The sequence below is a fragment of the Phyllobates terribilis genome, unplaced genomic scaffold (assembly GCF_046119375.1).
Source record: "Phyllobates terribilis strain yellow unplaced genomic scaffold, ASM4611937v1 Scaffold_7__3_contigs__length_470593459, whole genome shotgun sequence".
Taxonomy (NCBI): Eukaryota; Metazoa; Chordata; class Amphibia; order Anura; family Dendrobatidae; genus Phyllobates; species Phyllobates terribilis.
The window spans coordinates 272699739-272720248 of NW_027362767.1; the positions used below are offsets into that span (position 1 = coordinate 272699739).

Consider the following 20510-nt stretch of genomic DNA (forward strand, 5'->3'; position numbering starts at 1 on the left):
CTGCTTCTCAACACCTTGACAAAACAAAGAAATATCTGCAATCATTAAGAAGCGATGAAGAGTTTGAGAAGCTGTTAGTTGATGCGAGGGAAATCGCAGAAGAGCTTGGCATACCAGCTAATTTTGAGTCAAGTTCTGCGCCAAAATGTTTAAAGAAAAAAAACAGACAGTTCTCTTATGAAGGGAAAGATGAGCCCATAAGAGATGAGAAACAGAGTTTCAAAATTAACTTTTACTTTGCGATCTTAGATACTGCTATAAATTCAGTTGATGAGCGGTTCACTCAGCTGAAAGAAATGGAATTGAAATTTGGATTTTTGTACCACATCCGTTCACTTGAGGGAAAACCAAGCAAATTTGTTCTGGATAAGTGTAAAGCTCTGGAAAAGTCTCTTACACACAACGAAGTAAAAGACATCGATGCCATAGGGCTATGTGGTGAACTGCAGGCAATGTCAAGACGTGTTCCAGAAGATTCATCACCAAAAGACGTTCTTGAACTTTTGCTTAAATCTGAATTGAAAGAAAATGTCCCCAACCTGGTGGTGGCTCTAAGAATTCTTTTGACTCTGCCTGTGTCAGTGGCCTCAGGAGAGGGAAGCTTCTCAAAACTAAAGCTAATTAAAACATATTTAAGGGCAAATATGACGCAAGAGAGGTTGGTTGGGTTGGCAACAATTTCGATAGAATCTGAAGTTGCTAAATAAATTAATCTCGGTGACTTAGTGTCATCCTTTTAAAAAAAAAAAGGCAAGGAAACAAAAATTTTAATTACCTATGGTCGTTTTTGTTTTGTGTTATTGATTACTTTGTATATATTTGTCCTATACAACTTCTCAGAAGACTAAAGAGTTAGGAGAGAGTTAATTAATCATTGTTGTTGTGGTTTATTTTGCTCCTAAATTTATATCCCAAGTTTTCATCTACTGCCAAGAATAGTAGGGGCGCAACAAAATAGTTTCGCCTAGGGCGCCGTAATCTCTCGGGCCGGCCCTGTAAGCACACATATATGGATTAAGGCCCCTATGTCCATAGAACGTATCATAAAAAACCCTTCCCATTCCAGATCACTGCACATTTCCCATAATCCTGCAGGACGAGCAGAACCAACTCGCATCCATCTCCGGACATGAAGTGTTTTCTTTTCTCCATACATCTGGAGTCTCCATTGTACTTGTTTTCAGTTCAAAGCTTCAGAACCCAAAAAAATGGTCTCCTATTCCCCAGTCTTATATTTGTGTCACCTTCTCTGGTATGTGGTAGATACATTATGTGCCTCCTCCCCATCATTTCTGCCCCCACTCTCGCTCCGTTTTATTAGATTGTGCTGATTTGTTCCGACGCGACTAACATTTAAGATATTATCTGTCCAGGTGATTAAAATGAATGCGTCTCCGGCAGGCGCAGCCGCTCTAATCGCCACCTCTCCAAGAAACGATTGGTTTTATTTTCTGGGTTTTGAAAGGTATTTTGTTTTTAGCAAGGAAAAAAAATCCAACAGGGCTGCACTTGGCATCATATCGGGAAGACCTTAGGGAGAAGGCACCATTTTATTAGGTTCTGCAGAAGATGATACATTGCGAACTGGATCAGTTTCACAGCTTCATATGTTATGGTAGCCGTACTCTCATCCAGAACGCCTGGTAATCTGACAAAGGGTAAAATATCAAGAAATAAATAAGAAAATAAAATTATTGCAGTGTTGGATCAGCTCATTGATTTTCCATCATGATGTGCTGTAATTGAGAGGTGATGAGGATGTAAATGTGTCACCTGGGTGTACTCACATTGTATCTTTATGCTTCATGCAGGTCTGATGGAAATCCTGCCTGATCGCTGTGTGCAGATTGCCAAGAGGGAGCTGTTATTTGCCGGCTCTGTGGGGCTGCTCACCTACCTCGGAGGGGTCATTTACATCAACAGGAAGCAAACACGTGATGCCAAGACGATCATGGCCGGGGTAGCAAAAGCCATGACAGATGACAATGTAAGCGATGGGTTAATTTGCTCTGTACAGCTGTTTATAAGAGACACTGACCATGTGATTGTCTCTCCACCATGTGGGTGACATGAACTGTGGCGACACAAATCCTCTGTCGTCTGCCTCTCCGCCCTCCGTCGTCTGCCTCTCCGCCCTCCGTCGTCTGCCTGTCCGCCCTCCGTCGTCTGCCTCTCCGCCCTCCGTCGTCTGCCTCTCCGCCCTCCGTCGTCTGCCTCTCCGCCCTCCGTCGTCTGCCTCTCCGCCCTCCGTCGTCTGCCTCTCCGCCCTCCGTCGTCTGCCTCTCCACCCTCCGCCGTCTGCCTCTCCGCCGTCTGCCTCTCCGCCGTCTGCCTCTCCGCCCTCCGCCTCTCCGCCCTCCGCCGTCTGCCTCTCCGCCCTCCGCCGTCTGCCTCTCCGCCCTCCGCCGTCTGCCTCTCCGCCCTCCGCCGTCTGCCTCTCCGCCCTCCGTCGTCTGCCTCTCCGCCCTCCGTCGCCTGCCTCTCCGCCCTCCGTCGCCTGCCTCTCCGCCCTCCGTCGTCTGCCTCTCCGCCCTCCGTCGTCTGCCTCTCCACCCTCCGCCGTCTGCCTCTCCGCCGTCTGCCTCTCCGCCCTCCGCCGTCTGCCTCTCCGCCGTCTGCCTCTCCGCCCTCCGCCGTCTGCCTCTCCGCCGTCTGCCCCTCCGCCGTCTGCCTCTCCGCCCTCCGTCGTCTGCCTCTCCGTCGTCTGCCTCTCCGCCCTCCGTCGTCTGCCTCTCCGCCCTCTGTCGTCTGCCTCTCCGCCCTCTGTCGTCTGCCTCTCCGCCCTCTGTCGTCTGCCTCTCCGCCCTCTGTCGTCTGCCTCTCCGCCCTCTGTCGTCTGCCTCTCCGCCCTCTGTCGTCTGCCTCTCCGCCGTCTGCCTCTCCGCCCTCCGCCGTCTGCCTCTCCGCCGTCTGCCTCTCCGCCCTCCGCCGTCTGCCTCTCCGCCGTCTGCCTCTCCGCCCTCCGCCGTCTGCCTCTCCGCCCTCCGCCGTCTGCCCCTCCGCCGTCTGCCTCTCCGCCCTCCGTCGTCTGCCTCTCCGTCGTCTGCCTCTCCGCCCTCCGTCGTCTGCCTCTCCGCCCTCTGTCGTCTGCCTCTCCGCCCTCTGTCGTCTGCCTCTCCGCCCTCTGTCGTCTGCCTCTCCGCCCTCTGTCGTCTGCCTCTCCACCCTCCGCCGTCTGCCTCTCCGCCCTCCGTCGTCTGCCTCTCCGCCCTCCGTCGTCTGCCTCTCCGTCGTCTGCCTCTCCGTCGTCTGCCTCTCTGTCGTCTGCCTCTCCGCCCTCTGTCGTCTGCCTCTCCGCCGTCTCCCTCTCCGCCCTCCGCCGTCTGCCTCTCCGCCCTCCGCCGTCTGCCTCTCCGCCCTCCGCCGTCTGCCTCTCCGCCCTCCGTCGTCTGCCTCTCCGCCCTCCGTCGTCTGCCTCTCCGCCCTCCGTCGTCTGCCTCTCCGCCCTCCGTCGTCTGCCTCTCCGCCCTCCGCCATCTGCCTCTCCGCCGTCTGCCTCTCCGCCCTCCGTCGTCTGCCTCTCCGCCCTCCGTCGTCTGCCTCTCCGCCCTCCGTCGTCTGCCTCTCCGCCCTCCGTCGTCTGCCTCTCCGCCCTCCGTCGTCTGCCTCTCCGCCCTCCGCCGTCTGCCTCTCCGCCGTCTGCCTCTCCGCCGTCTGCCTCTCCACCCTCCGCCGTCTGCCTCTCCGCCCTCCGCCGTCTGCCTCTCCGCCCTCCACCGTCTGCCTCTCCGCCGTCTGCCTCTCCGTCGTCTGCCTCTCCGCCCTCCGTCGTCTGCCTCTCCGCCCTCCGTCGTCTGCCTCTCCGCCCTCCGTCGTCTGCCTCTCCGCCCTCCGCCGTCTGCCTCTCCGCCCTCCGCCGTCTGCCCCTCCGCCGTCTGCCTCTCCGCCCTCCGCCGTCTGCCTCTCCGCCGTCTGCCTCTCCGCCGTCTGCCTCTCCGCCCTCCGTCGTCTGCCTCTCCGCCCTCCGTCGTCTGCCTCTCCGCCCTCCGTCGTCTGCCTCTCCGCCCTCCGTCGTCTGCCTCTCCGCCCTCCGTCGTCTGCCTCTCCGCCGTCTGCCTCTCCGCCCTCCGCCGTCTGCCTCTCCGCCGTCTGCCTCTCCGCCGTCTGCCTCTCCGCCGTCTGCCTCTCCGCCCTCCGCCGTCTGCCTCTCCGCCCTCCGCCGTCTGCCTCTCCGCCGTCTGCCTCTCCGCCGTCTGCCTCTCCGCCCTCCGCCGTCTGCCTCTCTGCCCTCCGCCGTCTGCCTCTCCGCCCTCCGTCATCTGCCTCTCCGTCGTCTGCCTCTCCGCCCTCCGTCGTCTGCCTCTCCGCCCTCTGTCGTCTGCCTCTCCGCCCTCTGTCGTCTGCCTCTCCGCCCTCTGTCGTCTGCCTCTCCGCCCTCTGTCGTCTGCCTCTCCGCCGTCTGCCTCTCCGCCGTCTGCCTCTCCGCCCTACGCCGTCTGCCTCTCCGCCGTCTGCCTCTCCGCCGTCTGCCTCTCCGACCTCCGTCGTCTGCCTCTCCGCCCTCCGTCGTCTGCCTCTCCGTCGTCTGCCTCTCCACCCTCCGCCGTCTGCCTCTCCGCCGTCTGCCTCTCCGCCCTCCGCCGTCTGCCTCTCCGCCCTCCGCCGTCTGCCTCTCCGCCCTCCGCCGTCTGCCTCTCCGCCGTCTGCCTCTCCGCCCTCCGCCGTCTGCCTCTCCGCCCTCCGTCGTCTGCCTCTCCGTCGTCTGCCTCTCCGCCCTCCGTCGTCTGCCTCTCCGCCCTCCGCCGTCTGCCTCTCCGCCGTCTGCCTCTCCGCCGTCTGCCTCTCCGCCCTCCGCCGTCTGCCTCTCCGCCCTCCGTCGTCTGCCTCTCCATCGTCTGCCTCTCCGCCCTCCGTCGTCTGACTCTCCGCCCTCCGTCGTCTGCCTCTCCGCTCTCTGTCGTCTGCCTCTCCGCCCTCTGTCGTCTGCCTCTCCGCCCTCTGTCGTCTGCCTCTCCGCCCTCTGTCGTCTGCCTCTCCGCCCTCTGTCGTCTGCCTCTCCGCCCTCTGTCGTCTGCCTCTCCGCCCTCTGTCGTCTGCCTCTCTGTCGTCTGCCTCTCCGCCCTCTGTCGTCTGCCTCTCCGCCCTCTGTCGTCTGCCTCTCCACCCTCCGCCGTCTGCCTCTCCGCCGTCTGCCTCTCCGCCGTCTGCCTCTCCGCCCTCCGCCGTCTGCCTCTCCGCCGTCTGCCTCTCCGCCGTCTGCCTCTCCACCCTCCGCCGTCTGCCTCTCCGCCCTCCGCCGTCTGCCTCTCCGCCGTCTGCCTCTCCGACCTCCGTCGTCTGCCTCTCCGCCCTCCGTCGTCTGCCTCTCCGCCGTCTGCCTCTCCACCCTCCGCCGTCTGCCTCTCCGCCGTCTGCCTCTCCGCCCTCCGCCGTCTGCCTCTCCGCCCTCCGCCGTCTGCCTCTCCGCCCTCCGTCGTCTGCCTCTCCGTCGTCTGCCTCTCCGCCCTCCGTCGTCTGCCTCTCCGCCGTCTGTCGTCTGCCTCTCCGCCGTCTGTCGTCTGCCTCTCCGCCCTCTGTCGTCTGCCTCTCCGCCCTCCGCCGTCTGCCTCTCCGCCGTCTGCCTCTCCGTCGTCTGCCTCTCCGCCCTCCGTCGTCTGCCTCTCCGCCCTCCGTCGTCTGCCTCTCCGCCCTCCGTCGTCTGCCTCTCCGCCCTCCGTCGTCTGCCTCTCCGCCCTCCGCTGTCTGCCTCTCCGCCCTCCGCTGTCTGCCTCTCCGCCCTCCGCTGTCTGCCTCTCCGCCCTCCGCCGTCTGCCTCTCCGCCGTCTGCCTCTCCGCCGTCTGCCTCTCCGCCGTCTGCCTCTCCGCCGTCTGCCTCTCCGCCGTCTGCCTCTCCGCCCTCCGCCGTCTGCCTCTCTGCCTCTCCGCCCTCCGCCGTCTGCCTCTCCGCCGTCTGCCTCTCCGCCCTCCGTCGTCTGCCTCTCCGCCCTCCGCTGTCTGCCTCTCCGCCCTCCGCTGTCTGCCTCTCCGCCCTCCGCCGTCTGCCTCTCCGCCCTCCGCCGTCTGCCTCTCCGCCGTCTGCCTCTCCGCCGTCTGCCTCTCCGCCGTCTGCCTCTCCGCCGTCTGCCTCTCCGCCCTCCGCCGTCTGCCTCTCCGCCCTCCGCCGTCTGCCTCTCCGCCGTCTGCCTCTCCGACCTCCGTCGTCTGCCTCTCCGACCTCCGTCGTCTGCCTCTCCGTCGTCTGCCTCTCCGCCCTCCGCCGTCTGCCTCTCCGCCGTCTGCCTCTCCGCCGTCTGCCTCTCCGCCGTCTGCCTCTCCGCCCTCCGCCGTCTGCCTCTCTGCCTCTCCACCCTCCGCCGTCTGCCTCTCCGCCGTCTGCCTCTCCGCCCTCCGTCGTCTGCCTCTCCGCCGTCTGCCTCTCCGCCGTCTGCCTCTCCGCCCTCCGCCGTCTGCCTCTCTGCCGTCTGCCTCTCCGCCCTCCGCCGTCTGCCTCTCCGCCGTCTGCCTCTCCGCCCTCCGCCGTCTGCCTCTCTGCCTCTCCGCCCTCCGCCGTCTGCCTCTCCGCCGTCTGCCTCTCCGCCCTCCGCCGTCTGCCTCTCCGCCCTCCGCCTCTCCGCCCTCCGCCGTCTGCCTCTCCGCCGTCTGCCTCTCCGCCGTCTGCCTCTCCGCCGTCTGCCTCTCCGCCCTCCGTCGTCTGCCTCTCCGCCCTCCGTCGTCTGCCTCTCCGCCGTCTGCCTCTCCGCCCTCCGCCGTCTGCCTCTCCGCCGTCTGCCTCTCCGCCGTCTGCCTCTCCGCCCTCCGCCGTCTGCCTCTCCGACCTCCGTCGTCTGCCTCTCCGCCCTCCGTCGTCTGCCTCTCCGCCGTCTGCCTCTCCGCCGTCTGCCTCTCCGCCGTCTGCCTCTCCGCCCTCCGCCGTCTGCCTCTCCGCCCTCCGTCGTCTGCCTCTCCGTCGTCTGCCTCTCCGCCCTCCGTCGTCTGCCTCTCCGCCCTCCGCCGTCTGCCTCTCCGCCGTCTGCCTCTCCGCCGTCTGCCTCTCCGCCGTCTGCCTCTCCGCCCTCCGCCGTCTGCCTCTCCGCCCTCCGTCGTCTGCCTCTCCGTCGTCTGCCTCTCCGCCCTCCGTCGTCTGCCTCTCCGCTCTCTGTCGTCTGCCTCTCCGCCCTCCGTCGTCTGCCTCTCCGCTCTCTGTCGTCTGCCTCTCCGCCCTCTGTCGTCTGCCTCTCCGCCCTCTGTCGTCTGCCTCTCCGCCCTCTGTCGTCTGCCTCTCCGCCCTCTGTCGTCTGCCTCTCCGCCCTCTGTCGTCTGCCTCTCCGCCCTCTGTCGTCTGCCTCTCCACCCTCCGCCGTCTGCCTCTCCGCCGTCTGCCTCTCCGCCGTCTGCCTCTCCGCCCTCCGCCGTCTGCCTCTCCGCCGTCTGCCTCTCCGCCGTCTGCCTCTCCACCCTCCGCCGTCTGCCTCTCCGCCGTCTGCCTCTCCGCCGTCTGCCTCTCCGCCCTCCGCCGTCTGCCTCTCCGCCGTCTGCCTCTCCGACCTCCGTTGTCTGCCTCTCCGCCCTCCGTCGTCTGCCTCTCCGCCGTCTGCCTCTCCACCCTCCGCCGTCTGCCTCTCCGCCGTCTGCCTCTCCGCCCTCCGCCGTCTGCCTCTCCGCCCTCCGCAGTCTGCCTCTCCGCCCTCCGCCGTCTGCCTCTCCGCCCTCCGTCGTCTGCCTCTCCGTCGTCTGCCTCTCCGCCCTCTGTCGTCTGCCTCTCCGCCCTCTGTCGTCTGCCTCTCCGCCCTCTGTCGTCTGCCTCTCCGCCCTCTGTCGTCTGCCTCTCCGCCCTCTGTCGTCTGCCTCTCCGCCGTCTGCCTCTCCGCCGTCTGCCTCTCCGACCTCCGTCGTCTGCCTCTCCGTCGTCTGCCTCTCCGTCGTCTGCCTCTCCGCCCTCCGTCGTCTGCCTCTCCGCCCTCCGTCGTCTGCCTCTCCGCCCTCCGTCGTCTGCCTCTCCGCCCTCCGCTGTCTGCCTCTCCGCCCTCCGCTGTCTGCCTCTCCGCCCTCCGCTGTCTGCCTCTCCGCCCTCCGCTGTCTGCCTCTCCGCCCTCCGCCGTCTGCCTCTCCGCCGTCTGCCTCTCCGCCGTCTGCCTCTCCACCGTCTGCCTCTCCGCCGTCTGCCTCTCCGCCGTCTGCCTCTCCGCCCTCCGCCGTCTGCCTCTCCGCCCTCCGCCGTCTGCCTCTCCGCCCTCCGTCGTCTGCCTCTCCGCCCTCCGTCGTCTGCCTCTCCGCCCTCCGCCGTCTGCCTCTCCGCCGTCTGCCTCTCCGCCGTCTGCCTCTGCCTCTCCGCCCTCCGCCGTCTGCCTCTCCGCCGTCTGCCTCTCCGCCCTCCGTCGTCTGCCTCTCCGCCGTCTGCCTCTCCGCCGTCTGCCTCTCCGCCGTCTGCCTCTCCGCCCTCCGCCGTCTGCCTCTCCGCCCTCCGCCGTCTGCCTCTCCGCCCTCCGCCGTCTGCCTCTCCGCCCTCCGCCGTCTGCCTCTCCGCCCTCCGCCGTCTGCCTCTCCGCCGTCTGCCTCTCCGCCCTCCGCCGTCTGCCTCTCCGCCGTCTGCCTCTCCGCCCTCCGCCGTCTGCCTCTCTGCCTCTCCGCCGTCTGCCTCTCCGCCCTCCGTCGTCTGCCTCTCCGCCCTCCGTCGTCTGCCTCTCCGCCCTCCGTCGTCTGCCTCTCCGCCCTCCGTCGTCTGCCTCTCCGCCCTCCGTCGTCTGCCTCTCCGCCGTCTGCCTCTCCGCCGTCTGCCTCTCCGCCGTCTGCCTCTCCGCCCTCCGTCGTCTGCCTCTCCGCCGTCTGCCTCTCCGCCGTCTGCCTCTCCGCCCTCCGCCGTCTGCCTCTCCGACCTCCGTCGTCTGCCTCTCCGCCCTCCGTCGTCTGCCTCTCCGCCGTCTGCCTCTCCGCCCTCCGCCGTCTGCCTCTCCGCCGTCTGCCTCTCCGCCCTCCGCCGTCTGCCTCTCCGCCCTCCGCCGTCTGCCTCTCCGCCCTCCGCCGTCTGCCTCTCCGCCCTCCGTCGTCTGCCTCTCCGTCGTCTGCCTCTCCGCCCTCTGTCGTCTGCCTCTCCGCCCTCTGTCGTCTGCCTCTCCGCCCTCTGTCGTCTGCCTCTCCGCCCTCTGTCGTCTGCCTCTCCGCCCTCTGTCGTCTGCCTCTCCGCCCTCCGCCGTCTGCCTCTCCGCCGTCTGCCTCTCCGCCGTCTGCCTCTCCGCCGTCTGCCTCTCCGCCGTCTGCCTCTCCGCCCTCCGCCGTCTGCCTCTCCGCCGTCTGCCTCTCCGCCGTCTGCCTCTCCGCCATCTGCCTCTCCGCCCTCCGCCGTCTGCCTCTCTGCCTCTCCGCCCTCCGCCGTCTGCCTCTCCGCCGTCTGCCTCTCCGCCCTCCGTCGTCTGCCTCTCCGCCCTCCGTCGTCTGCCTCTCCGCCCTCCGTCGTCTGCCTCTCCGCCCTCCGTCGTCTGCCTCTCCGCCCTCCGTCGTCTGCCTCTCCGCCCTCCGCCGTCTGCCTCTCCGCCGTCTGCCTCTCCGCCCTCCGCCGTCTGCCTCTCCGCCGTCTGCCTCTCCGCCCTCCGCCGTCTGCCTCTCTGCCTCTCCGCCCTCCGCCGTCTGCCTCTCCGCCGTCTGCCTCTCCGCCCTCCGTCGTCTGCCTCTCCGCCGTCTGCCTCTCCGCCGTCTGCCTCTCCGCCCTCCGCCGTCTGCCTCTCCACCCTCCGCCGTCTGCCTCTCCGCCGTCTGCCTCTCCGCCCTCCGCCGTCTGCCTCTCCGCCGTCTGCCTCTCCGCCCTCCGCCGTCTGCCTCTCCGCCCTCCGCCGTCTGCCTCTCCGCCGTCTGCCTCTCCGCCCTCCGTCGTCTGCCTCTCCGCCCTCCGTCGTCTGCCTCTCCGCCCTCCGCCGTCTGCCTCTCCGCCGTCTGCCTCTCCGCCGTCTGCCTCTCCGCCCTCCGCCGTCTGCCTCTCCGCCGTCTGCCTCTCCGCCCTCCGCCGTCTGCCTCTCCGCCGTCTGCCTCTCCGCCGTCTGCCTCTCCGCCCTCCGCCGTCTGCCTCTCCGCCCTCCGCCGTCTGCCTCTCCGCCGTCTGCCTCTCCGCCCTCCGTCGTCTGCCTCTCCGCCCTCCGCCGTCTGCCTCTCCGCCCTCCGCCGTCTGCCTCTCCGCCCTCCGCCGTCTGCCTCTCCGCCCTCCGCCGTCTGCCTCTCCGCCCTCCGTCGTCTGCCTCTCCGCCCTCCGTCGTCTGCCTCTCCGCCCTCCGTCGTCTGCCTCTCCGCCCTCCGTCGTCTGCCTCTCCGCCCTCTGTCGTCTGCCTCTCCGCCCTCTGTCGTCTGCCTCTCCGCCCTCTGTCGTCTGCCTCTCCGCCCTCTGTCGTCTGCCTCTCCGCCCTCTGTCGTCTGCCTCTCCGCCCTCTGTCGTCTGCCTCTCCGCCCTCTGTCGTCTGCCTCTCCGCCCTGTCGTCTGCCTCTCCGCCCTCTGTCGTCTGCCTCTCCGCCCTCTGTCGTCTGCCTCTCCGCCCTCTGTCGTCTGCCTCTCCGCCCTCTGTCGTCTGCCTCTCCGCCCTCTGTCGTCTGCCTCTCCGCCCTCTGTCGTCTGCCTCTCCGCCCTCTGTCGTCTGCCTCTCCGCCCTCTGTCGTCTGCCTCTCCGCCCTCTGTCGTCTGCCTCTCCGCCCTCTGTCGTCTGCCTCTCCGCCCTCTGTCGTCTGCCTCTCCGCCCTCTGTCGTCTGCCTCTCCGCCCTCTGTCGTCTGCCTCTCCGCCCTCTGTCGTCTGCCTCTCCGCCCTCTGTCGTCTGCCTCTCCGCCCTCTGTCGTCTGCCTCTCCGCCCTCCGCCGTCTGCCTCTCCGCCGTCTGCCTCTCCGCCGTCTGCCTCTCCGCCGTCTGCCTCTCCGCCCTCCGCCGTCTGCCTCTCCGCCGTCTGCCTCTCCGACCTCCGTCGTCTGCCTCTCCGACCTCCGTCGTCTGCCTCTCCGCCGTCTGCCTCTCCGCCGTCTGCCTCTCCGCCGTCTGCCTCTCCGCCCTCCGCCGTCTGCCTCTCCGCCGTCTGCCTCTCCGACCTCCGTCGTCTGCCTCTCCGACCTCCGTCGTCTGCCTCTCCGCCCTCCATCGTCTGCCTCTCCGCCGTCTGCCTCTCCGCCGTCTGCCTCTCCGCCCTCCGCCGTCTGCCTCTCCGCCGTCTGCCTCTCTGCCTCTCCGCCCTCCGCCGTCTGCCTCTCCGCCGTCTGCCTCTCCGCCCTCCGTCGTCTGCCTCTCCGCCGTCTGCCTCTCCGCCGTCTGCCTCTCCGCCCTCCGCCGTCTGCCTCTCCGCCCTCCGCCGTCTGCCTCTCCGCCCTCCGCCGTCTGCCTCTCCGCCCTCCGCCGTCTGCCTCTCCGCCGTCTGCCTCTCCGCCCTCCGCCGTCTGCCTCTCCGCCGTCTGCCTCTCCGCCCTCCGCCGTCTGCCTCTCTGCCTCTCCGCCCTCTGCCTCTCCGCCGTCTGCCTCTCCGCCCTCCGCCGTCTGCCTCTCCGCCGTCTGCCTCTCCGCCCTCCGCCGTCTGCCTCTCCGCCCTCCGTCGTCTGCCTCTCCGCCGTCTGCCTCTCCGCCCTCCGCCGTCTGCCTCTCCGCCCTCCGCCGTCTGCCTCTCCGCCCTCCGCCGTCTGCCTGTCTGCCTCTCCGCCCTCCGCCGTCTGCCTCTCCGCCGTCTGCCTCTCCGCCCTCCGCCGTCTGCCTCTCCGCCGTCTGCCTCTCCGCCGTCTGCCTCTCCGCCGTCTGCCTCTCCGCCCTCCGCCGTCTGCCTCTCCGCCGTCTGCCTCTCCGCCCTCCGCCGTCTGCCTCTCTGCCTCTCCGCCGTCTGCCTCTCTGCCTCTCCGCCCTCCGTCGTCTGCCTCTCCGCCCTCCGTCGTCTGCCTCTCCGCCCTCCGCCGTCTGCCTCTCCGCCCTCCGCCGTCTGCCTCTCCGCCCTCCGTCGTCTGCCTCTCCGCCCTCCGTCGTCTGCCTCTCCGCCCTCCGCCGTCTGCCTCTCCGCCGTCTGCCTCTCTGCCTCTCCGCCCTCCGCCGTCTGCCTCTCCGCCGTCTGCCTCTCCGCCCTCCGCCGTCTGCCTCTCCGCCCTCCGCCGTCTGCCTCTCCGACCTCCGCCGTCTGCCTCTCCACCCTCTGTCGTCTGCCTCTCCGTCGTCTGCCTCTCCGCCCTCCGTCGTCTGCCTCTCCGCCCTCCGCCGTCTGCCTCTCCGCCCTCCGCCGTCTGCCTCTCCGCCCTCCGCCGTCTGCCTCTCCGCCCTCCGCCGTCTGCCTCTCCGCCCTCCGCCGTCTGCCTCTCCGCCGTCTGCCTCTCCTCCCCTCTGTCGTCTGCCTCTCCGCCGTCTGCCTCTCCGCCGTCTGCTTCTCCGCCGTCTGCCTCTCCGTCGTCTGCCTCTCCGCCCTCCGTCGTCTGCCTCTCCGCCCTCCGCCGTCTGCCTCTCTGCCCTCCGCCGTCTGCCTCTCCGACCTCCGCCGTCTGCCTCTCCACCCTCTGTCGTCTGCCTCTCCGCCGTCTGCTTCTCCGCCGTCTGCCTCTCCGTCGTCTGCCTCTCCGCCCTCCGTCGTCTGCCTCTCCGCCGTCTGCCTCTCCGCCCTCCGCCGTCTGCCTCTCCGACCTCCGCCGTCTGCCTCTCCACCCTCTGTCGTCTGCCTCTCCGTCGTCTGCCTCTCCGCCCTCCGTCGTCTGCCTCTCCGCCGTCTGCCTCTCCGCCCTCCGCCGTCTGCCTCTCCGCCCTCCGCCGTCTGCCTCTCCGCCCTCCGCCGTCTGCCTCTCCACCCTCTGTCGTCTGCCTCTCCGCCGTCTGCTTCTCCGCCGTCTGCCTCTCCTCGTCATCTCCGCACTGACACTTCTTTATCTCCTGCAGCTGAAAGTCTGGGTGTATCCTGAGGGGACCCGGAATAACAGTGGAGATCTGCTGCCATTCAAGAAAGGAGCTTTTCATCTTGCTTTTCAGGCGAAGGTAAGAACCCGGCGATAATCATCATGGACACTTAATAGGATTTAGTATGTAGACAGTCTGTGGTCAAACCTATGAATGGGGTGTGGAGAATGTCATGTATTATGGAAGGCAACGCAGAGACCGGGAAGACAGGCCAGTCTGTGACCGTTACCACGTTCTAGGGCCACATCTCAGTCATCGTAGATGATAGTATTATTTACTGTTGAGTGAGTGGTAGTGGCCGCCATATTGGTTGTAAATCTGCTTTCCTTTGAACACAGATTTATTGGTTCTGTCATAAAATTCATTAACATTTCATGATGAGGAATGTAGTACTGTGTGATTCTCCACAATTGTATCCCACATGATAGGATTAGATACACAGCTCAGCAGACAGTATCACACAATTGGATTAGATACAGAAGCTCATTAATATTGTATCACACACTTTCTAATTTAGATTTCCAGTCCATTTAATTCTTTTTGGTTCCTTGTGCTTTTCTAGGCTCCCATCATCCCAGTGGTTTATTCCTCCTTCACCAGCTTCTATGACAGGAAGAAGACTTTATTCACAGGCGGTATGTGATGAGACGCTAAGATTGTGTGTGACCAGATTGTATGTGACAAGATGCCGAAATTGTGCGACCAGATTGTGTGTGACGAGATGCCGAGATTGTGTGTGACCAGATTGTATGCAAATTGTCTCTTCAGAGAAGAAGAGGACCAGAACTCTAGTGCCACCTACAGGAAGTAGCAATCCTAAAAGTCAATAGTGACCCTTTAACGATCCTTATCACATGACTTAGGATATAAGCCAGAAACTCAATTTGCAGACACAGTGTTTCAGGGTACTGCCCCTCGTCAGTGCAAAGTGTGAGTTCTGGATTGACTGGGTGAGAGGCGTCAGACCGGTATCTAAGGGGTAACATTTCTCCTTGCAGAGAGCGACATGTTAAGCGTGTCACAGTGAGGAGACATGTATGTGACAAGACACCGAGATTGTGAGTGATTGCATGTGATGGGATGCTGACATATAGCTCCTCAGCCTATTTTGTGGGTGGCATCTGTTCTCTAGTTCTCCATCTTCCCTGAGGAGGTGTGGGGGAATTATCTGCTCTCTGCGGCTTGTGGGGACTTGATCACTGGAGGGACCTGCAGAGATTTGTCTCGCACTCGGATACATGGTGATCCCAGGCTGTAGAGCCATGGGGAATGAGTGAAGGATGATGGCTGCCCCCTGCTGGATTCTCTGACACATCACACATCCATTTTTTCTTACATAAGATCTGCCCTGAATCTTTAACATTGATATAAGATTTCATTTCTGAAATATTTGTTTGAGGTGCTGGTCCCATAAGAAAGTTTGGGTTGTTTATGGGAGTGCTATACTGATAATGGCTGTAGACGGGAAACACATGACTGTGCGGCTCACCATTCCTTTTACTTATAGCGTTATATATGTCTTCATCCTGCACAGACAAATCATCACATGTAAACCCCAATCACCCATAGATCTGCTGGATCCAAAGGTCATTACGGTCTGATTCTTGTTCCTTGATGTACTAGTAGATGTCACTAGATATGTAGGCGGCACAAACCCAGGTCCATTTATGACTAGAAAGATATCCATGTATGTCCTGCTTCTCTGTCCATGTGGCGACCAAGCTCTGCAATCCCTATTATTATTATTTAATGGCGTTCGGCTCGATCTCGAGCCGTGGCATCTTGATGGATGAACGATCTGTAGAAAGATCCATCTTGTGCAAGCCTAGATAGGTCCACCAGGGTCTTCTTTGCCGTTATCTTGATAGAATCAAGCAATCGGGTTGCTGGTTTTCGCCTTGTCTTTGTCCAGTGATTGCGCTCTTCGTATGATATGTCCAAAGTGGGCAAGTTGTAGTTTGGTGATCCTTGCTTCAAGTGACATGTCTGGCTTGATTTGTTCCAAGATTTATTTGTTTGTTCTTCTTGCCATCCATGGTATTAATAATAACATCCTTCTCCAGCACCACATTTCGAAGGCGTCAATTCTTCTTCTGTCTTTTTTTTCTTTATCGTCCAGGTTCCGCATCTATATATTTCTACAGAAAAAAACAGACTCTACGAGCGTGTCTTCGTCACCATTGAAATGTTTCTCTATTTGAAGACCTTGTCCACTTCTTTCATTGTTGATGTGCCCACTGCTATTCTCTTATTGACTTCCAGTGTAATCGCTGCATATTGAGTGATCATTGATCCGAGTAGGTTGAAGTCCTTTACAACTTCCAGTTCGTTGCCATCCATCTCAAATGTGTCCCAGTCGTACCTTGCAGTAGTCAATATCTTTGTCTTCTTTGTGTTAAGTAGCTGTCCCATGTTCGAACTTTCCATCTTGACGCTCCATAATAAATCCTTCATTCCATCTACGCTTGTTGGTATCAATGTTGTATTGTCTGCATTTTGGCAAGTCCAGCCTTCCTGAAAATAGATTCTGCATATAAATTGAAGAGAAATTGTGACAGTATGCAGCCTTGTCTGAAGCCTCGCTCGACTTTGAACCATGCCGTGCCACGTTTGAACTGTTTCTTCTTGGTCGATGTAAAGGTTCCTAATGAGGCTGCTGGTTCGGCACACCCATATCCTTCATGGCATTCCAAAGTTTCTGGTGAGCAGCACAATCGAAGGCATTGCTGTAGTTGATGAAGCAGAAATAGATCTCCTTGTTGTATTTTTGGCCTATTGCATCTCTTGTTCCTCTGCCTTTTCAAGGCGTCTGCGTCTGGGTGTCTTAAGGCTGTAACCATCCTTGTAGGGTCTTCAGCAGTATTTTGCTGGCATGAGGTATGAGTGCAATAGCAATAGTTTCCACAGTCGGTAGCATCTCCCTTCTTCGGAATAGGAATATACACCGATCTTGTCCAGTCCTTGGGCCATTTACAGTTTGTCCACATCTGTTAATACTGCCATGTGATGACATCAACTGCTGCTTCAGAAGACTTTATTAGCTCTATTGCAATATTGTCACATCCAGGCACTTTGTTGTTTGACAGAAGCTTTATCGCAGCAACAACTTTTCTTTCAGGATGTTCAGCTCTCTATCATTTACAGTCTCAGTTTCTTTCCATATCACTGAGTCATTCTTGTAGAGGTGCTCTGTGTACTCTTTCCATCTTTCCTTGACCTGTACTGGCTCAGTTAGTTTGTTCCGGTTGGCGTCTTTCAACATGCCCAGTCTTAGTTGAAACTTTTGCTGTATCTCTTTGATTTTTAGGTATGCTTTTCTGGTCTTGCTCATCAGATGTTCGTTTTCTATCTCTATACATATCTTTTGGTAATAAAGTTCTTTGTCTGCTCGAATGGCTCTCTTTAGTCTTTTACTGAGGTTGTGTGTCCTGCTAGTTACCTTTTGCCTTTGCCATTCGTCTTTCTTTGATCATCTTTAGGTTCTATTAACCATGGCTGCTGGGGTCTCTTCTGCCTCTTGTTTATTGTCTTACTGGCTTCTTCATAAAGAAGTCTTTGTCTGTCCATAATTCCTCAGGCTTTCTTTCATCCCTGCCCAGTGATGTAAATCTGTTGTTCAGACCGTTCCAAAAAACTTCAGGTATGTTGGTTAAATCGAAGTTGAAAATGGCCTGTTGTCTAGTCCGATTGCGCAGCTTGACTCTAATCTTTGCTGTCAAAATTTCAAGATTAGTTCCACAGTCAGCTCTTGGCCTCGTTTTCACGGTACTGATCGACGATCTCCATCTTTGGCAAACACATATGCAGTCAATCTGATTCTTATAGGCCCCATTCGGTGATGTACATGTGTAGGGTCTCTGTTTGTGATTTTGGAAGAAGGTGTTCATGATGTACAGTTGATTTGTCCTACAAAAGTCAATGAATCTTCCTCCGGCCTCTTTTCGTTCACCAAGTCCAAAGTTTCCAACAACGGTTTCATGTTTGCCGTGGCCCACTTTGGCATTCAAGTCTCAAGTAATGAGTAAGTCTTGTTTTGGCGTTTTGTTCTTGAACTTGATCATAGACTAGTTCACCATCCTCCTCCCTGGCATCTGTTGTTGGTGAGTAGACTGGTATAACTGTGACATGGATTGGCGCTACTTGTAGTCGTATCGAAATGACTCTACCACTGACTGCGTTGTATTGCAGGACAATATTCTGTCGAGAATAAAAGCGACACAGTTTCTTCTGCGGTTATCATTGCCAGAATAGTAGACTCCAATGTTCGTTTGACAGGAAATGTCCAGATTGAGTCCATCTTCGTTTGCTAATGCAGAGAAAGTAGAGTTCTGTTCTGTCCATTTCAGTGTTGACGATGTCCAGTTTGCCTTGGTTCATGGTTCGTACATTCCAAGTTGTGAACTTTGATATCTCTGCATCTTTTGATCTTCTCCAAGCGATATCGGCACCAAGACATCCTTGCGGCTTTGACCCTGGCCCGTCATGAGCATTGGTCATACTCAGGTCGACCATTGGCTTTTCCCCAGTTGCTTGTTGAGTGCCATCTGACCTATGGGTGCATCGTCCAGCACTATATCAAATTCCTTTAGTTGCACTTTTCATCAAGTTTTCTTTGCATAATACGGAAGTAGATTACCAGGCCTTTTTTCTGTGCAGTAGTGTGGCACCCGTGAAGGAAACCGCATTGTATGTCATTGATACAAAAACTGCCTCATCGCGCAACATTCTGCTGCCGACACTGGGCAGTATGCTTAGTTTGGCACCTCAGTTTAAACATGTCTGCCTTGGATGTCCCTGATGGCAAAAAAGTCCCTATAAAGGCGCAATTCCTTTTCCATGCTCTGCAGACTTTTTTCTTCCTCTTGGTTTATATTCCTGCATGCGATCATTCCAGGCACAGGGATACCAGCCTGGTCATTACACGGGGCCTTGCCCAAACCCATCTTTATCTTCTATGGCATCTGCCTGTTCTATTGCCACTTTTAAGTATTTCAGTGCCCTGGAGACTTTAGTTTCTATAATTATTTGCCTCATGACATGCTTGTTTTTTTTTTTTTAATTTTAGTTTCCTTATCTTTTCAGGAATAATCAAAGTAGAAATCCTTCCGAAAATAGACATTTCAGGAGTGAAGGAAGAGGACATTGCAGACTTGACGGAGCGATGCTTCCATGAGATGAGGCAGGTCTTCTTCAGACTCTCGGGTAAACCTTACACACCCATCCAGCATAACACTTCAAGCCAATAAATATGGTGATAACAGACTGAGACCCAGCCACCCTAGGACTAAGAATCGGAGGTGCCACCAAGGTTTTATGTACTTCAGAAGGTACAAAATAATCCAAGCTGCTTCATTGCTTTGTGTGTAAGAAACATTGAAGACATCACAATCTCACAATTTTACTGACATGTTGTCACCGATCCTGGACCTGTTCCCTTCCTGCAGGTAAAATTTTTCCCTGGGACTTGACTGTATGTCTTTATCTGTTGTATCAGCGATAGGAAAGGTTAGTACTGGTACCTTTTTATTCTGAAGTATTTTAGAGACTGAACCAATTTTCTGCACAAGTGGCCAAAAGTCACATTTAACCAGATCTGAAGACCTGGCGGTGCCAAATAGTTTTGATGCCTGAAGATTGAGACCTCTGTGATGCCAGACTATGGTATACCCCAGCAAGGTCTCCGTGATACCAAACTTGCACTGGATGACAGCAGGGTTAGCCCTTATAGTGTCAATTGTTCATTTAGGGGCAAGATTACAAACACTGAGCGGAGTGGGAGGGTCTCCAGGCACCAACTATATATATGTATGTTTTATTGTTTATTTAATAGACTGTCATGGGGGGCATAAACTTATTGAATGAGGAGCTGCTCTTCTGTGGAGGCCACAGATTTAGACATGTAACCCTAACCCCAATAAGACCAGTATGATTCAGTACTTGAGACTATGATTGAAGTGGCATACACACCAATAGATATCCGCTTCCATAAATTTGCAAGTATTTATGATGGCTGAATGTTTATTACAAAAGTTTGTTACCCATAGGACCATTCACTACTAATCATTGCCTTGTGTGGGCACCTAGAGCAGCCGCTGTACAGGCAGAGCTCTTCCTAGTGCAGAGGCATCCATGCTTTATTTTGCAGTGAACCTGCAGCCCTAATGACAGAAAGTCTTAAGAGTAATAGTTTCTAATTACAGAATGAAGCTGTATTCTGTGTATCATGGTCCTAATTGATTCCATGCTATTAAGCTGTCTGCCCTGCTCACACCAGTCCTTCTATACTTTGTATATATGGATGATGCCAAGGATTTGTTATAGTAATCCGATCTTAAAGGTGAAATCCACACACAGGGGACCATTCACTTATGTCAGAACTTACAAGTGGCCATGTAATGGAACTTTATCTTTTATGGTTATAGTCACACGGAGCAGGTTTGTTGGAAAATAGTCTGCGACTGATATCCATCCCATACATGTAAGCAGCAGAATCTGGATTCTTCTGCAGATATCCCGTCAGTTGTATTAAATATTCACAGAAAATTTGTGATATTTATATGTAGTGACGTTCTTACAGGACTGACGTAGCAGCAGCAAAAACTGCATAATGTCAAGCAGGATTTTTTTTTTCCCCCGTGGATTTCATAGCAGAAAGGTTTCTAGATTTCCCATATATTTCACCCTGTGCTCGTGTGTAAATTGACAGCCCGCGTGAATGGTCATTTTACCCTGCAGATGCTTTGCGCAGGATGTTGATAATTTGGTAAAATCTCAGCCACAGTGCTGCAAATCTAAGAATCCACAAGCGTATCTTCCTCTTGTGAACATAAAGGGATCCCACAGTCTGCCTGCCTCAACCTCGCAGCCAAAACCAACTACCCAACCATCATCAGGAGCCAAACATTAAAGCTACACCTTTGGGGTACAAATTGAGGACAGAGGTACCCAGAAGTGCAGGCCTCTTTAACCCCTTCGCACATATGGGCCTTCTGTGCTGGCTCCTCCAACATGCAGTGGATGCCGGCTAACAGCAGCAGAGCTCTGATTGCTGCGGTTAACCATTTGCATGTCTCTGTCAATGACATGTAACTGATGCACTGGCTCACCATTTGCCCCAGCAGGGTTAGTTTTTTTTCACCATTTCATCCCACTTGCAATTTTTTTCTCCCTTTTCAGTATATTGTAATGTACAGTGAATGGTATTATTCTAAACTACAACTTGCACTGCAAACAAGTCTCGTTCAGCGATGTAAACAGAAAAAAAGTTACAACTCTTGGAAGATAGGAAAAAAACTAAAGCACCAAATTGAAAAAATGTCCCTGGTCTTGAAGGGTATAATGGTTGCATGGTCTGTAATGACATTACCAGCGGAATCCTGTGAAATTGGGATGGGGAAGAGGGTTTCCTGTGGCACGTACTGGGATCTTCCACAATGGTTTCTGATAATTTTAGTGGAGTCGGTGACTTGCCCTTTGTTTGTAGCAGATGTTCATAAAACCAAAGTGCCTTCATTAAAGCAAACCAAATGCCATTCTTTACATTGTGTCTGCCTCAGTACTTTCTTGAAGGGTATGTGCACATGGTGTCATTCAGGTGGACCCGCGCCATAATCTGCCTGAGTACACCAGTGTCTAAAAAATGTCATGTGCACATGCCCTAAAGGGTAACCCCACACCAACCTGCAGTGATCCCTCGCCACACTTACTCTTTTATA

General features: G+C 58.2%; 1 protein-coding gene across 1 annotated transcript in view; it reads left to right on the forward strand.

Annotated features, from left to right (window-relative positions):
• The window catches only part of AGPAT2 (1-acylglycerol-3-phosphate O-acyltransferase 2), a 50395-nt gene extending 30061 nt beyond the window's left edge, over positions 1-20334 (forward strand). Inside the window, exons 3-6 of the mRNA XM_073640757.1 lie at positions 1812-1987; positions 12778-12873; positions 13358-13430; positions 17878-20334. Coding sequence (XP_073496858.1) covers positions 1812-1987; positions 12778-12873; positions 13358-13430; positions 17878-18041 — 509 coding nt within the window. The 3' untranslated portion in view covers positions 18042-20334. The remainder of the gene's footprint in view (positions 1-1811; positions 1988-12777; positions 12874-13357; positions 13431-17877) is intronic.
• Positions 20335-20510: the final 176 nt, after the last annotated feature.